Source organism: Phoxinus phoxinus (assembly GCF_949152265.1).
Source record: "Phoxinus phoxinus genome assembly, chromosome: 3".
Classification (NCBI taxonomy): Eukaryota; Metazoa; Chordata; class Actinopteri; order Cypriniformes; family Leuciscidae; genus Phoxinus; species Phoxinus phoxinus.
In genome coordinates, this window is record NC_136878.1 from 17,212,554 (window position 1) to 17,229,050 (window position 16,497).

Sequence of the window (16,497 nt, forward strand, 5' to 3'; positions counted from 1 at the left end):
CAAGCTCACAAAATAATGACTGTACCAGGACAGTACTTAACATAATTACAGTACTTACATAATGAATGTATGATTTTGACAGGTAAAAGGGAAAGGTAATTACATCAGTGGTCAAATTATGAATAGCCCATTACGTGATTCAAACCTACACTCCTTCTGGAGAGTTTGCCTTAAACTGCAGGGGCCAGGTACATACAAAGAACATTTGTTCTGCAATCAATACTGCTTAAACAGTTCAGTATCTGTGTTTAGATAAATTCCAGAAATTAAGCACTACGGTTTATGCTTCATCAAAAGCCAAAAAATAAAACCACTTATCCACTCCTATTAGTATCTGTGATAGAGAGACAGAGAGAGAGTGCGCGAGAGAGCGCGTGAGAGAGAGAGAGAGAGAGAAACAGATTCCTCTTTATTATGTGATGTCAAAATGGTCAATGTCACCACTCTAAAAGAAGAGTCTCCACTAATATCTAACCTTCTTACCAATCAGTGAGAATAGAACATTACAGAGTCTAACATATTTTAAATATGTCAGAGAACATCGTAAACGGACTAATGAATAGAGAACTTAACCAGAACTGAACCAGCCCTTATTTGGGAAAAAGGGGCTCTGCAGATGTGCTTGCATTCAGAACATACTACACGCAGCAGGGATTTGGCTAACTCTAACGCACACACACTTTTAGATGGCCGCCTTAATACCCCAGGGGACATTACTGCCCTCGCCGCAAGTGTGCATTCCCCTCTCGGCAGCCTCCCATCCAAACTGAATTATGGGTTGACAGCCCCAGCTGTGACCACTCTGGAATCTGGACTACAGCAGAGAGAAAACAGCTCTAGTAGACGAAGAAGCTATCATGAGACGTCCTATGACACACAGAGAACCTCACGAACCAACATCTACAAAACAATACGTACAACGTGTGTGTGTGTGTGTGTGTGTGACACATCATGTATTTTCCCTGATGGGGCCCTATTGGTCATGTTTTATGAAAAGGCCATTTCCAATGAACTCGTCATCGTGTGGCTTTGTACCACCTGTATTATTATGGTGGTTATCAGTACATTTTAAGCTAAAAGGCAGATTTTTGTAGTTCAAGCAGCTTGGTAAATTAAAATTATATCAGTAAATTAAATGTATGGTTATAAATTGTAAATTTACAGGCACAAATATGCCATCCCACAATAACAGGAACGTTGTTATAGAATTTTTTACGTTGAATTTAACAGGATATTTTTATCAGTGCAAAACCATATCAAGGGCCCACCAACCAGTTGACATACCGTAACCTCAATAAGTTTAACAATCTTAACATATCCGTTAAATAGACAAGTATACACTTGTTTTTAGTGGCTTGACAAACAGGATATCAAGTTATCTGACAGTGACATCAGAGGGAAACTCTCAGTAACAATGAACCTTCGAGTAGCCTTAGGCATGGTGTAACTAGATTTACACAAGCAAATTCTTGAGAAAGATTTGTAAACTTAAATGCAAGCATATAGTCTAGAAATATAACCGAAATGTTTGTCTGGGAATTGACGAACTATAATTATACAACAAATAAATGGGCTTATCATTTAATTGGCAAATACAAAACATAGAAAGAGACTATAGAATTTAGAAGAGAATACTAGAATTTCTTCTATTTATATAAAGTTACAGAAGCTCTGCAGAATAAACAGTCATAGAGCGCTCACACACAGGGAATGAATGATGGCAGCAGCACATCTCCAGCTTTCCCTATGATCTCATCTGACTCTTTTTACAGCCTTGAGCGGTTAAATTCTTTCTATTATCAAACAGGCCAAATGAATACATTCAACCTTGCCAAACGTTCCGCTCGAGTTTCCTTTTTGATAAAAGAATGTCTAAAAGAGGCGATTAATGAAATAACTCATCAGTTAATCTAGCAAGTTTGAATACAGCTTATTCTAACAAACAAAAGAATAGCAATAACCGTAATGAAAGAGTCATGCCTTGAATACGTGTCCGGTGTTAAAGTGACAGAGGGGAACGTGGAAACTTGGATGTCTCAAACTTGAAATTAGTATGGTCCCTTTTAACAACAGGGTTAAGACTCACCATTGTTGGTGTGTCGGACGCAGTCTTGAAAGACGGCGTTCCACTTCTGCTGCTCCTTCTCGGTCACCATACAGAAATAGTAGTGGCGAGCATAAGGGTGCCAGAGGATGAGGGGAAACGTCGTCGCACATTTCAGGAATGGAGAACTGCCAACTTTAGCTTTTACACCTGGAAAACGCATGTTGCATGATTCAATAATATTCTATTAAATATGGCCTGATGAGAAGATCTCTACAGCCATCATGATCACAGCTGTACAACATACAAAGATCACAGTGCATTTCTTCACACTCCTTTTCTGGCTCAACATTACTCTCCATTTATTTAAAATACAGACTGCAGGTTCAATAAAATAAATATATATATATTTTTAGTTATACTTAGTGCAAGTACACAGGGCTGGGTAATAAACACATATGGTTTTAAATGTCAGAGACTTAAACATTATACGTGTTTACAAGAGTCTCGTGTGACAGAATCGCTTACGGACCTTGTCTATGTAAAGTTATCTAATCTTCCAACTACATTGTCATGACAATGTGACCCTAGTAAAACCAGTAAGCCAGTGACTTTCGCACAGTTTTATAGAGCTTTCTTTCAAGAACTTTCCTTTAGGAACATTCCTTTAAGAACTCTCATTCCTCCCTAAGGGTTTCCCATCTTTCTTTCTCGTTTTCCACTCTCTCCTTTAGACTGACCTGGTAGGCTGGTGTTAAGGAGCTCGAGATATTCCTCCATAGAGGTCAAGACCCTGTAGCCAGCACAGTTAATGGTGCCTTTAGGATGCAGCCCTCGGTCATGGGCCTAAATCAACAGAAACAGATAAAGTATATAAGGACAGCAGATTAATTCATTTAAACAAACAAATGAATAAATGCTTTTACTTGACAAAATAAATGAATAATATATGAATTAATTAATATATTTATTTTGTCATTCATTAATCTTAAATAAAAACGATTTATTTAATTAGTTAAACTTCTGGAATCATCAAACATGTACTTTACACACACACACACACACTATATATATATATATATATATATATATATATACACACAGTCATGGCCAAAATTGTTGGCACCCCTGGTAAATATGATCAAAACTGGCTGTAAAAAATAAATCTGCATTGTTTATCCTTTTGATCTTTCATTCAAAAAATTGCCAAAATTCTAACCTTTCATTGAAGCAAGAGAATTGAAAGTGGGGCTAAATCACATTATGAAATAATTGTTTTTCTCCAAAACACGTTGGCCACAATTATTGGCACCCTTTTATTAAATACTTTTTGCAACCTCCTTTTGCCAAGATAACAGCTCTGAGTTTTCTCCTATAATGCCTGATGAGTTTGGAGAACACCTGACAAGAGATCAGAGACCATTTCTCCATACAGAATCTCTCCAGATCCATGTTGGTGCTTCTTCTCTTCAGTTCACACCCCATTTTCTATAGGGTTCAGGCCAGGGACTGGGATGGCCATTGCAGATCTTGGTTTTGTGCTCAGTGACAATTTGTTTTTGGATCACTGTCCTGTTGGAAGATCCAAACATGGCCCGTTATAAGATTTCTAGCCCCGGCTGTTAGGTTTCGATTTTTTATCTGTTGGTATTTGATCCAATCCATGATGCCATGTATCTGAACAAGATGTCCAGGACCTCTGGTAAAAAACTAGGCCCACAGCAGTAAAGATACAGCAGAGTATTTCATTTTACACATGGGGTACTTTTTTATCCCTGTGTGCACCAAACCCATCTTAAGTGTTTGCTGCCAAAAAAGCTATTTTTTTGGTTCCTCTGTCCATAGAACGTTTGAAAAGTACCTGACACTACTGGCACTTCAAACGGGACGGGTTCTATGGTCAGATGAAACAAAAAAATAGCTTTTTTGGCAGCAAACACTTAAGATGGGTTTGGTGCACACAGGGATAAAAAAGTACCCCATGTGTAAAATGAAATACTCTGCTGTATCTTTACTGCTGTGGGCCTAATTTTCTGCCAGAGGTCCTGGACATCTTGTTCAGATACATGGCATCATCAAATACCAACAGATAAAAAATCGAAACCTAACAGCCGGGGCTAGAAATCTTATAACGGGCCATGTTTGGATCTTCCAACAGGACAGTGATCCAAAAACAAATATCAAAATACAAAAAAAAATGGGTCACTGAGCACAAAACCAAGATCTGCAATGGCCATCCCAGTCCCTGGCCTGAACCCTATAGAAAATGAGTGGGCTGAACTGAAGAGAAGAAGCACCAACATGGATCTGGGAATCTGAAGGATCTGGAGAGATTCTGTGTGGAGGAATGGTCTCTGATCTCTTGTCAGGTGTTCTCCAAACTCATCAGGCATTATAGGAGAAAACTCAGAGCTGTTATCTTGGCAAAAGGAGGTTGCAAAAAGTATTTAATAAAAGGGTGCCAATAATTGTGGCCAACGTGTTTTGGAGAAAAACATTTATTTCATAATGTGATTTAGCCCCACTTTCAATTCTCTTGCTTCAATGAAAGGTTAGAATTTTGGCAATTTTTTGAATGAAAGATCAAAAGGATAAACAATGCAGATTTATTTTTTACAGCCAGTTTTGATCATATTTACCAGGGGTGCCAACAATTTTGGCCATGACTGTATATATATATATATGTAAACATTAAATGCATGATTATCAGCCAAGGTCTTTTTTTTATTATTTGGCCAAAAAATTTCTTAGGTGACCTGGCAGATAATATTAATCTATTACTAATAAAATATAGTTCATTTTGTTGAGTTTTCATTAAACTCATTACCTGTTTGTTATCATAATAGTTGATGTTATAGGAGTCAGGAATAAAGAGAAAACGATTCCTCCATTTTTTGTTCTCTTCTAGATACTGAAACAAAGCCCCCGAAAAGATGGACTTATTCTTAAGAGGCACCTATGAAAAAAACACAAGAATTGAAGTGCAGTTCAAACAAGGTCCTGTTAAAGCAGAGAGAGAGAGAGAAAGAGAGTGTGGACCCAGTACATAATTATACATTATGTAGAGAGATGTTAAGACTGGAAGTACTTAATGTATGTTTACTTTGCCCACCCAGTGTCTATGTCTACAGACGTACACGCACGCACACCCCGATTGACGAATAAAAAGTGTGCAAACTGCACATCTTTACAGGGTCATACTGTGATAATACTACACATTTCAAATAAACAAGTCTGCATTTGTTCAAACAGAGCAATTATCCCCAATTCCGCTTTGCTATGTGACATTACAGACCATCAGTTCTGGGAGAAATTAACCTGATTTTAATTGTTTCACTTGCTTCTCAAAAAAAGAGAGAGAAAAAGACAAACATAGCAAAAAAAAAAGGGGGGGGGGAAGAAAAAGACAAACATAGCAAAAAAAAGAGGAATAGAAAAAGGCAGAGCTTTACCTTCCTGTGCAGGAGCTGAGGCTGAGGGCCTCCTCCACCCTCTACGTCATAGCGCATCTGGTTAAAGAGAGCGACTGCATACTGCTGTTCATATAGCCGACCAAAATCTCCCATCAGCTCCCCTGTCCGTGCTAAAAAAAGATACACGCACACAAGAAATGAACATAGGCTACATTGTTATATTACAGGTACATTAGACCTAATGTTTTTATTTATTAAACAATAATGGACTCACAAATAAACTGGTATATATGCAACTATCAACAAAACAGTTGTCAAATATATGAAAGCATAACATAACTGCTTAACCAACACTTTCTCTACAAAAGGCACATCGACATGAAATGTTTGCGTCATGAGTAGCTAAAAAGTAAACCCGGTTAGTTTTTTTTCATAGGAAGAATGTATATGGAGAACAGGCTTGTGCACAATTCAGAATTGAATTGAGAATGACTCCTGATTTCCAATTCCATTCTTGGAATTGAATTTGAATTGATGTCAAAAACAGGATATTGAATACAATTCAAATTTGAATTAAAGGAAGCAGAATTGCAATTCAATAAAAATTCAAAGAAATTCATATACATATTTTAAGTGAAGTGTTCAACAATGAAGATTTACAGTATAGGTCAGATATGATTGCATTACATATTCTATTAATTATATTTGTTTGAAATTTCGTGTTATTTTATTACTTTGATATGAAAATAACATTGGAACAAAACTAATTAAACAACATTGAAGGGGTCATTTATTTCAAGAATTTGATCATCTATATTTTAGAACAAAATTGATGCAGGGTTGAGGAGTGACTAGTTACGTGTAAGAAATTATGTTATTAAATAACAAAATTAATGTAATTGTATTTAGTTGTATTACTGAGGTAAAATGTGTAATTCAATTAGTTACGAATCAAATAAAAAGGAAATTGCTTTGCATTGATAAAGTAAACCAAATAAAGTAATCCAAACCACATTTATAATGGGTAACTTATAACAGTAAGCAATTACATTTCCAAAGTAACCTTCCTAACACCGAATGTATGTGAGATTCAACACATTCTTTCTGTTGTGTGACTGGAATTTCCTTGAATTGCTATGAATTTAATTCCACTTCCTGTCATCCAAATTCAAATTCAACTTCCAGTGTGGCAGAGTCAATTCAATTCAAATTCCAATTCATGAATTGAATGGAGGGCAATTCTGAAATTCTGAATTTTGCACAAGACTGATGGAGAAGAAACCTTGGAGTGAAGTGACATCAAAAACTTAAAATAAAATGATTGACAACTCGGTAAGCAATTAGTTTTATAAACAGTTTGTGTTATAGGCTACTGGTTGAAACTCTTCACATCCTAATAGCAATTAATAATAGAAGTGGTCTAAATATTAAACCATGTGCATATATATTCTGTGGAAGTCTCAAAAAGACGAAAAAAATGTTCGTCCAATCATTACATTCGGTTAGACCTGTCTCTGTCTTATTTCCATACCTCTGCACATTTCATGAGGCTATGCAGCTGTAGACAGACAGTCACTGAGCGCCACAAACAAACAGCAGCCATCTTTTACAGTTGAACCAAAACAACAAGCTTATGCTGCGTTCACACTATGTCACCATGTCGTAATTACGAGATGACAACCCATGACGTTCTACCCAGAGCCGTTCACGTCCTCAGACTCGGATTTATGCGTTTCTATGTCAATACTATCAACACCGAAATTAATCTGCAGTCAGGTGGTAAAAGTAAGAGCTCTGTAAGTTGTTTACATTCATTATTATTGTAATTAGGTCTGCCCCCTCATATTCGACTAACCGACTAATACAATTTTTGGTCAACTAAGGATTAGTCGAGAAAAAAAAAAATAGCAGTCCGTGGGGGACAGATTGTTAAAAGTGGGTCCTTGTGGTAATTGCAGTATGTTAGGCTGGAAATCCAAACGTTCACCTATCATCCATTGACCTCAAATATGGCTTATCATTTGAAACATGCAAGTAACTCTACATGGCTGCTCGCTCTAACGTTATCCTAGAAAAGTGTGCTATTATTAGTCACATATCCAAGTGTTTGTTTGGAGTGTGGAAGCTGAAGTTAATTGACATGGAGCGACATGGCGGCGCGATACCTTTCATTTTTTCCTGACAACATCGGAAACAACTTAAAATACTGTAATTCTTGGTCACACCGGTAAGAGTAATACATAATTCAAGACTGTCCTTTAATTTTTGTACAGTTTTTTAAACTAACAATTAAAAGAAAATGTTGTGCCTTTGTAAAAAAAAAGAAAACAAATAAGATATAACTTGAGCAACCGCTTAAATCTCTGCTACCGAAAACATAGAAAACATTATCAATAAATTATTAAAATGTTTAGACAGTATCCTTGCTGTTTTTTCACGACATAATCATAACATATCTTAAGTCTCACAGCGCGCTTTTGCCTGTGCGCTGTGAGTGACAAGCTTTATATACAATTAAAGGCTTATTTTGACTTACAGTATCTCACAAAAAGTGAGTTCACCTCTCACATTTCTGAAAACATTTTAGTACATCTTCTCAAGGGACAATACTATAGAAATTAAACTTGGATATATGTTAGAATACTCAATGTGCCGCTTGTAGCAGTATATATTTATTATCTTCTGAAAATAACATAGCCTACAGCCATTATTGTCAAAATAGCTGGCAACAAAAGTGAATACACCCTAAGTGAACATGTCAAAACGGTGTCCAAAGTGTCAATATTTTGTGTGAGCACCATTGTTATCTAGCATTGCCTTAATCCTCCTGGCCATGGAATTCACCAGCGCTGCACAGGTTGTTACTGGGATTCTCTTCCATTCTTCCATTATGACATCACGGAGCTGCTGGATGTTAGACACATGGCACTTCTCCACCTTCCGCTTGAGGATGCCCCACATGTGCTCAATAGGTTTCAGGTCTGGAGACATACTTGGCCACTCCATCAGCTTCACCTTCCTCGGCAAGGCAGTTGTCATCTTGGCGGTGTGTTTGGGGTCGATATCATGCCGTTCGGCCCAGTTTCTGAAGGGAGGGCATCATGTTCTGCATTAGAATGTCACAGTACATGTTGGAATCCATGTTTCCCTCAGTGAAGCTCAGCTCCCCAGTACCAGCAGCACTCATGCAGCCCCAGACCATGATGCTACCACCACCACCACCATGCTTGACTGTAGGCAAGACACAATTTTCTTGGTCCTCCTCACCAGGGCGTCGCCACATATGCTGGACACCATCTGAGCCAAACAAGTTTATCTTAGTCTCATCAGACCACAGGACATGGTTCCAGTAATTCAAGCTCTTGGACAGGTTGCTTTCAGCAAACTGTTTGCGGGCTTTCTTGTGAGCCAGCTTCAGAAGAGGCTTCCTTCTGGGACGACGGCCATGCAAACTGACATGTTGCGGTGTGCGGTGTGCGGTGTATGGTCTGAGCCCAGACAAGCTGACCTTCCGCTTCTGCCACCTCTAAAGCAATGCTGGCTACACTCATGTGTCTGTTTTTTGAAGACAGCTTCTGCACCTGACGCACAGCACAAGGACTCAACTTCTTTGATTGACATGGATAAGCATGGATTTGGAGACATTCTGAAGAGGAATCTCATGCTTTTAAAGCTAGCTTCCTATTGTTAAACAGAAATTGCCTACCCTACCTTTAATGTGAGGCCATTGACAAAAATACAAACTCAGCATTCCTGATTTTAAACAGTTTAATGCTGCATGTCTGGTAGTTTTCCATAGTAAGCATATTACTAAAGCCAAATAAGTTGATTAAAATAGAATCAAATGAAAATAAATGTAAAAAACATTTTATAATATTAATAATAAACAGAGCAAAAAGAGGGTCTTCGCACCATTGGTGCTCGGGCCCTAATTAAACAATGATCAAATGTGATGCAATAAAAATAAAAAATTGACGTGAAAGACAGTTATATTAAGATTTTAGACTTACTGTAAGCAGCTGCAGCAGTACAACAGACAGTTGTGGTACAAAAAGTCAATGGCCATTTAAACATTAACAGCAATTCACACTGAGCTCTGTGTATCTGATCAGAAGTGGAGATTACAATGCTTGAGCTTTACTGCTTTGTCCTTCACATGCATGTAAAAGCAGATCAACACTGCAGTTGGCACAGGAACAAAGGCAACTCCATTATTGACTGCTTTCTGCTGGGACGTTTTCCAAATGACTATGTAGGGCTTGTTGTAAAACTTGAGGCATTCAGTCTCTTGGAAAAATTAGAGGAAAGAGAACAGAAAAAACAACAACATTCCTGTCCGTTCGCTTACAATGCAACGATGCCATTAAAGTAGAGAGAGGCATGAAAAATAAAGCACTTAGTGATGGTCAAAGTAGATTAGAATAAAGGTAAAACTTAGTTATCTAATGCCTATTGAGGTTAGACTTAAGTCAGAGAGATAACCTGCACATTAAAAATAACTCCAGTTCTTAAAATAAAGATGACATTTTGGAAATAACAGTAAGACATTTCAATGTTACATTTGATTTGTATGACTCATAAAAAATGATGTTTCATACAGGGAGAGACTGCAAAAAAAATCTAGGCCTAATCCTTAACGCTCAAGTTCAACAGGATCATTAACATCAAAAGTTCCCATCAAAGCAAATTATAAACAGACCTGACGTTTAGCATTTACATACTTCAGTCTGCCAAGTCAAATCAAATGCACACAGAAACACCTTAAAATGTTCCCTCTCTGAATGTATATGGTCTACTACACTACACTACACTGCAGAAATGAAAAGTCTCTGGAGCCATAAGCTCTGCTTATGATTTCTCCCAACCAACTCTCAATCCATCATATTTGCCCCATAAAGCCAGAGAATATAATTAAATGAACTGCTAAAGCCATTAGGCAGTTGTGCAGGCAGTACTTAACAGAGAGGAATGTGAAAAAGGAGACAAGGAGGCTGAGAATAAGGTCACCCTGACCATCTGCATTGTTTTAAAAAGTACAATATTAGAGGCGAAGGGAAATACGTGATGATCTTACGTGCCAAGAAAGCTATGAAATATGAATTGTACCTACTGCAGTGTTACAGCTGATGAAGACTAAGTGCCATTCATTGAAATAAAGCTGAAATTATATAAAATCCTCAATTAAGCCATACAAAACGAATCACTAAACTTTGGCACAATTTGCGTTTCTTCAGCGTCTTCTTTGATGGGCAGATTATTAAAGACACTGAGCGTTTCAGGATTATGGGTGGTGTAGTTCAGCTATTACACACGTAGACAGTGATGGTGGGAACAGAGCTGACTGTAAAGGCTGGGCAGTGTGCACACTGATCAGTCATCAATCTTAAACAAACATCCTAGGGCAGATCCCTCAATGCTCCGCTGCCATGCCAAATGCACACTCGCACAATATTTCACAATCCATGTCTCAACACAAATCCAACAAATGAAGCACGCTTTTCTCAGGCACAGATTTCTACACCAAAACAAACATCTCGGTAATGTGCATGAGTCTGATGGTGGGAATACAATCTTCCCAAGCTGTGCTTTGGTAATGTGGAGGTTTGGAGACAGACACTTAAAGAGCAGTTCCACTAGTGGAAGATAATTACAATACCATCATGCCGACCACACAGGGGGCAGTTGGTCTTCAGGGGGGTGGGGGGGAAAGGAAAAGGAAGTTTCTTTGGAATGTGTCCATGTCAGAGCAGACGAGTGAAAGCTCTTCTGAGGGAAATCTGGCAGCTCAGATCCTGGTACTGACTTGACTATAGCTATACTATAGACGATGTTGCGAATTCAACATGCAAAATTGAATATGCTGCATAAAACATTTGCGAATAGAGAATTGTTTCCCATCCCACGTGTTCAAGAGAACATCTGTAATAAAAATGGAAGTTACTGCAATCAGGGAAGCCACTATGGCTCTTTTTTGTACATCGTAAAAAAGACGTACAGACAAAATGCAATAAACGCTGCCAAGTTATCTTGCATTCGGTCATTATTGCAAATAACTTTGATTACAGACTTTGACCCAGGCATTTCAGATTCAGAACGACTTAACATTGAAGACGGTGTGCAATGAGATTGGATAACTGCACTAACCAGCAAACCAATCACATCTGTGGAGGCAAATCATTATTATTTTTTTGCGCATCAAGGGCATTTTTTGCGCATTCAGTAAATGTGTTTCCATCATCTTCTGACAAGCTAAAATAAATAAATCTCTGCCACATTTTTTGAATTTATGACCATCTTGGCTTTATCATCCTGTGTTTTTTTATGCACTTAAAAATGTGCATAAAAACAGGTGGATGAAAACATAGCTAATGAGAATATGCTCTGAAAGTACTGGGAAGGGGAAAGGTAACATTGAAATAGAAAAGATAAAAACGTCTCTTTGGAACCCAGTACCAAGTGTTCCCACATTTTATGACCAATGAATCTTTCCATGCCTGGACATTGTAAGCTGTCCATGACCATGGGAAACTTGTAGAACATTCTCTGCTATATGATGTGTGAAAGAATTCACAAATGTATGATTTAGAATGAAAAAAGGGTGCTAACAGAGCACATTACTTTGAGAGGTTTAAGAGTAACCCAGGGCCCGGGTCTGGAAGAAACCACAAGACAAGGGCATGTGTGTGTTCATGTGAATGTCTAAGACTGAGACCTTTTGTGAGTGTGTGTTTGTGTGTGCTGCTTGTTTATGAGTCACTCACTGAATGAGTCTCATGTGATACTTGGTGCCACTCCTTGTTCCTTTTTTAATTTCATTACAAGCTCAAAAGCAAATCAAATTAGCGTTACCGTATAGCAGCCACTTCAAAGAGAAGCTCTGAAGCCTCACACTGAAGATATTGTTCTTGCACTTCATTACCCAATGAAACAAACTAACCTATATCACAACTAAATTACACTTATATAGTGCAATAAGAAATCACATTTCAAGGATTAATTCTTAACTTCATTTACATGTTACAATCATACAATCTCAACAAAACCTGTCTGCTGGAGTCATTCACGCTTATAGCAGGAAATCCAAAATCACTTTGGTCATGGTCCTGTTTTAGCTCATTCTTTAAAGAAGAGCATGATAATGAAACCCTCAGAAACCTTCAGAAATCATCCTTTTATTTGATATTTTGATGTATTCTGTGATACACTCAGTAATCTTTGATGTATTGAAGGTTCAAAATAAAAGTGTTTATTTGAAACAAATGTTTGAAACAATGTCAAGTTTTTTCTTTTAACATGACTTTTGATCAATTTAACGGATCCTTATTGGATAAAAGGATTGATTTATTTCCAAAATTCTGAAAGGTATTGAGTATACAATATTTTTCATTCAGCATTACATTTTCTTTCGTGTCATGGCCACAATACCATCTCGGGCGCATTCAATTTTCAATAATTCAATAGTCTGTCATCATCAAATACTGCACATATTCAACATAATGTGCTCCTCGTCTAGTTTATAAAACATGCCATTTACATTTTCTAACAAATGGGTTTTGAATTTGACAGCTCAAACACTTTAGATAAATGATATTGTTTGATTATACAGTACTGGCCAAGGAATTTATGGGAAAACTGGGATTAAGTAGGCTATAGCTGATATAAAATCTGACAAGGGGGAATTTAGCAACTGATACATGCCTTCCTTGAGGACACAGCAGCAAGGCCATAACTATAATAAATACATAAAATAAACTCCAAAGTTTTATGAGAGTAGATAAAGCAATATGCTGTTTTTCTCTTTAGCACAATACACTTGAATTTAGCATATGATGAAAAAGATTACGATGGTATCCTTTGATCAAATTGCAGTGTTATTCGAGAATCTGTTGCTACAGTAAGTGAAGCATGATGGGATGTGATTAATAAACATGCTGTGCTCAACATGTGTTTTAATTGTCCTGAGAGCCTCATTGGTGCTGAGTCCAACACTAAGCAAGCCTGATGTTCATCATGGAAAATTCCCATTTAAACCTACATTGGCTAATGATAGAGTCACAAAAACCCTTGAGCAAAAATCTAATTCTGAGGAATAAGCATACGATAAACCTCAATTCAATTTCAAAATCTATTCTTGTTTTCCCACAGTGAAACCCACCAACTCTGGACTAACTTCCATTTTTGCCTAAATTCCAGTCAGTTCTGTGGATGACATTCTGTGGAGCATTAGCAATATGAGAGGACTAACAGACAAACACACACACACTATAGGAAGTAAGTGTGGGGTGGATTGTGCACTATGACCTCCTCTCTACAAAGCTCTTACAAACATGCTCTGTTTAGAAGAATCCCGCTATTAATGTTCCACAACTTCCCCTTCCACGAACATTCCATTAAAGCATTTCCTGCAAGATCCCCTTCACCCCCCCCCCCCCCCACCCAACTACTCAAAACAGTGTAATTTGCTTCCCAAAATGGCTCCAACTTCATCACCTCAAGGCTCAAGATGGAAAATTTGACCCCAAAACATGCTTCAACAAACAAAACAATATAATAAACCTTATGAGATCCAACGTAAAATAAACATGTGCAGCACCTAAAGCTGTCAGCCATTGTAAACTCAAAGATAAGCAGATTGCTTAGCAAAATTGAGACAGGAAGTGCTGAGGTCATTCTATTCCCAAGCCCCACCCACTATTGAGAAGATGACTATTCATTCTCTAGACTACAGGAAGACGACGTAGGAGAAAAGCGGTGTAGGACTATGACCTCAACTTTCCCTTGTCAGTAAAGATGGAGTCGTCCAATTGTGAAAAGGGTCTAAAGACAACAGCCTACTGTAGACCTATCACATTGTCTGACAGCACCCTCTTTGAATTAGCTTATGAATATTTCATACTTAATAAAAAAAAAAAAGTGTAAGCATGACCTCCTGAACAAAGGTTATCCAAATGTTGAGCATGACAGATCATCCAGACAGCCTCCTTTCTGCTGTTAGGCTCCCCATGCATTCCTGAGATTCCATAACTGATATGTGCTTGCTCTTAAAATGTGCAAAAAGCAGGGAAGATGAAAAGTTAACAGTTCTCTCTTGCCCTTCCCAAAGGCGATTTCATCAAATTATATTGAAAGGGATAATCAATAAGTAAAACTTTATTTCAATTAGGTCTATTCTTACATTGTTTCAAAAAATATATAAAAAGCAAATTACATGCTTCTGATTTCCCACAGTAAGTGACATTGACATTCCAGTCAGATGATTTTATTTCCAGACTAACTAAATCAGTAAGTAAAACATTATTTAACTTAATGAACATTTCTTACAAAAAAATTATAAATGACATTTAAAAAACGTTGAGGGAAAATGTCCACCTGTGCATTCCTCTGATTTTTAACATTTTATTATTTTATAATATTAGATTCTAGGCCTGTATTCTATTCTGGGTATGGATTATTTGGGTTCAGTGAAAGCACAGTGACCTGTAGCTCTCAAATACCTGTAATTATTGTCCTAGAAAGTATTGCTAATATGAAATGGGTTTTTGATTGAAAACAACAGCAACTGAATTCAGCATTGAAAAACATTTCCAACAACTTATGAAACTTCATGAATCTCATCTAGGCTGACCATATTGCATCATGTACAACTACATTAGAATTTGATGCAATATGACTAGTTGATAGTCGTAAGTTCATACAGATCATTTTTTAAAATGTTTTTTTTTTTGTGTGTGTGTGTGTGTGTGTGTGTGTGTGTGTGTGTGTGTGTGTGTGTGTGTGTGTGTGTGTGTGTGTGTGTGTGTGTGTGTGCATAAATGTAGTGCCTTGTTTTATAGGTTAGAACAACAGCACTTTAAAATCAATTTGCCTCTAACTTCTGGCACTACTACGGAATCTAGTAATCCACTGTCAGCATTTATTTAAACCTGTTCCACCCTAACCACACCTGACCAGAGCTCTGAAGAGACACTGGCCGCCTCTCATACAAATTCATTTAGACTTCACCTCATTTTATATTTCATGATTTATTTGAGATATCAACAAGTTAGGTTGCGCAGCTCACATTCATCAGTAGATTCTAATGGCAAAGCGATTATTTGAATCCACACACAGTGAAATCACTGTTATCTTACTGATTATTTATGCAATATAATTCAAAACTTGTAAAAAGTAACAGGAAATGTTGTGCCACGTAGCAGCAGAGGGAACAGCGCAAAGTGTATTATCCCACACGTTTTCGTTTTGGGGCGGAATGTAAACCCTTTCACCCAAAACCCTGGCACTGGCCTTAACTGAATTGCAGCAACCCTTTCGCAACACCATATTTTACATACCGTCACTGATTCTCTATCACGTCTTGCGGTTAACAGACACGTCAATTAGAGCGCTTACCTGTTATAACCTCCCGTTTGCCTTCATCCAGGTGAGTTGAGATCAAATCTCCCATCGCGCCGCTGTTATATGGCAAAGTGGTCTGGATCGAAGAACTTAATTCGCCTCAGAGGAGCAGCTGTGCACTGTGTGCAGTAGCAGCAGTTGGGCGCTGGTTTCTTATAATAAGATATAAACTGGAGTTGATTTCAGCGGCTCCTCCCTTTTTACTCGAGTATTTTGAACGCAGTAAGAGGTCGTTGGAGTTGTATAGAGTTGACAGGTACCGTGCTGGATTCCTGAAGGCTCAGTTTTCCAAAAACTCTTGATTTTAGTCCCGCGTGAAGCACAGTGTGCTCGGTTTCAGCGTCAAAACACACTTGTCTTTGGGAGACACATGAGCGTGCCGAAGGCGGGGTTATATCTGGACCATCTGGACTCTACGTTCATTTTTAAGAAGGAATTGTTTTTTTGTTTGTTTTTTGTTTTAGAGCAAAGTGAATGAATCGTTGCCATCAACGTCTGCACTCACTGGTTAATTTTTTGTTGTTGTTGTTCACTTTTTGAAGCGCGTGCTTTCAAAGACTGACGAGCAAAACGGAAAAAACACGCCCCGCCACCACTGATATTTTGCCTGTCGACGAACCAAATCAACGAGGAATCTCGTCATGA

General features: G+C 37.9%; 1 protein-coding gene across 1 annotated transcript in view; it reads right to left on the reverse strand.

Moving 5' to 3' along the window:
- Positions 1-16,446, reverse strand: part of niban2b (niban apoptosis regulator 2b) — a 31,276-nt gene extending 14,830 nt beyond the window's left edge. Inside the window, exons 1-5 of the mRNA XM_079606188.1 lie at positions 15,847-16,446; positions 5,497-5,627; positions 4,872-5,000; positions 2,785-2,890; positions 2,087-2,254 (exon numbers count right to left, since the gene is read on the reverse strand). Of these exons, the coding sequence (XP_079462314.1) occupies positions 2,087-2,254; positions 2,785-2,890; positions 4,872-5,000; positions 5,497-5,627; positions 15,847-15,901 (589 nt within the window). The 5' untranslated portion in view covers positions 15,902-16,446. The remainder of the gene's footprint in view (positions 1-2,086; positions 2,255-2,784; positions 2,891-4,871; positions 5,001-5,496; positions 5,628-15,846) is intronic.
- Positions 16,447-16,497: the final 51 nt, after the last annotated feature.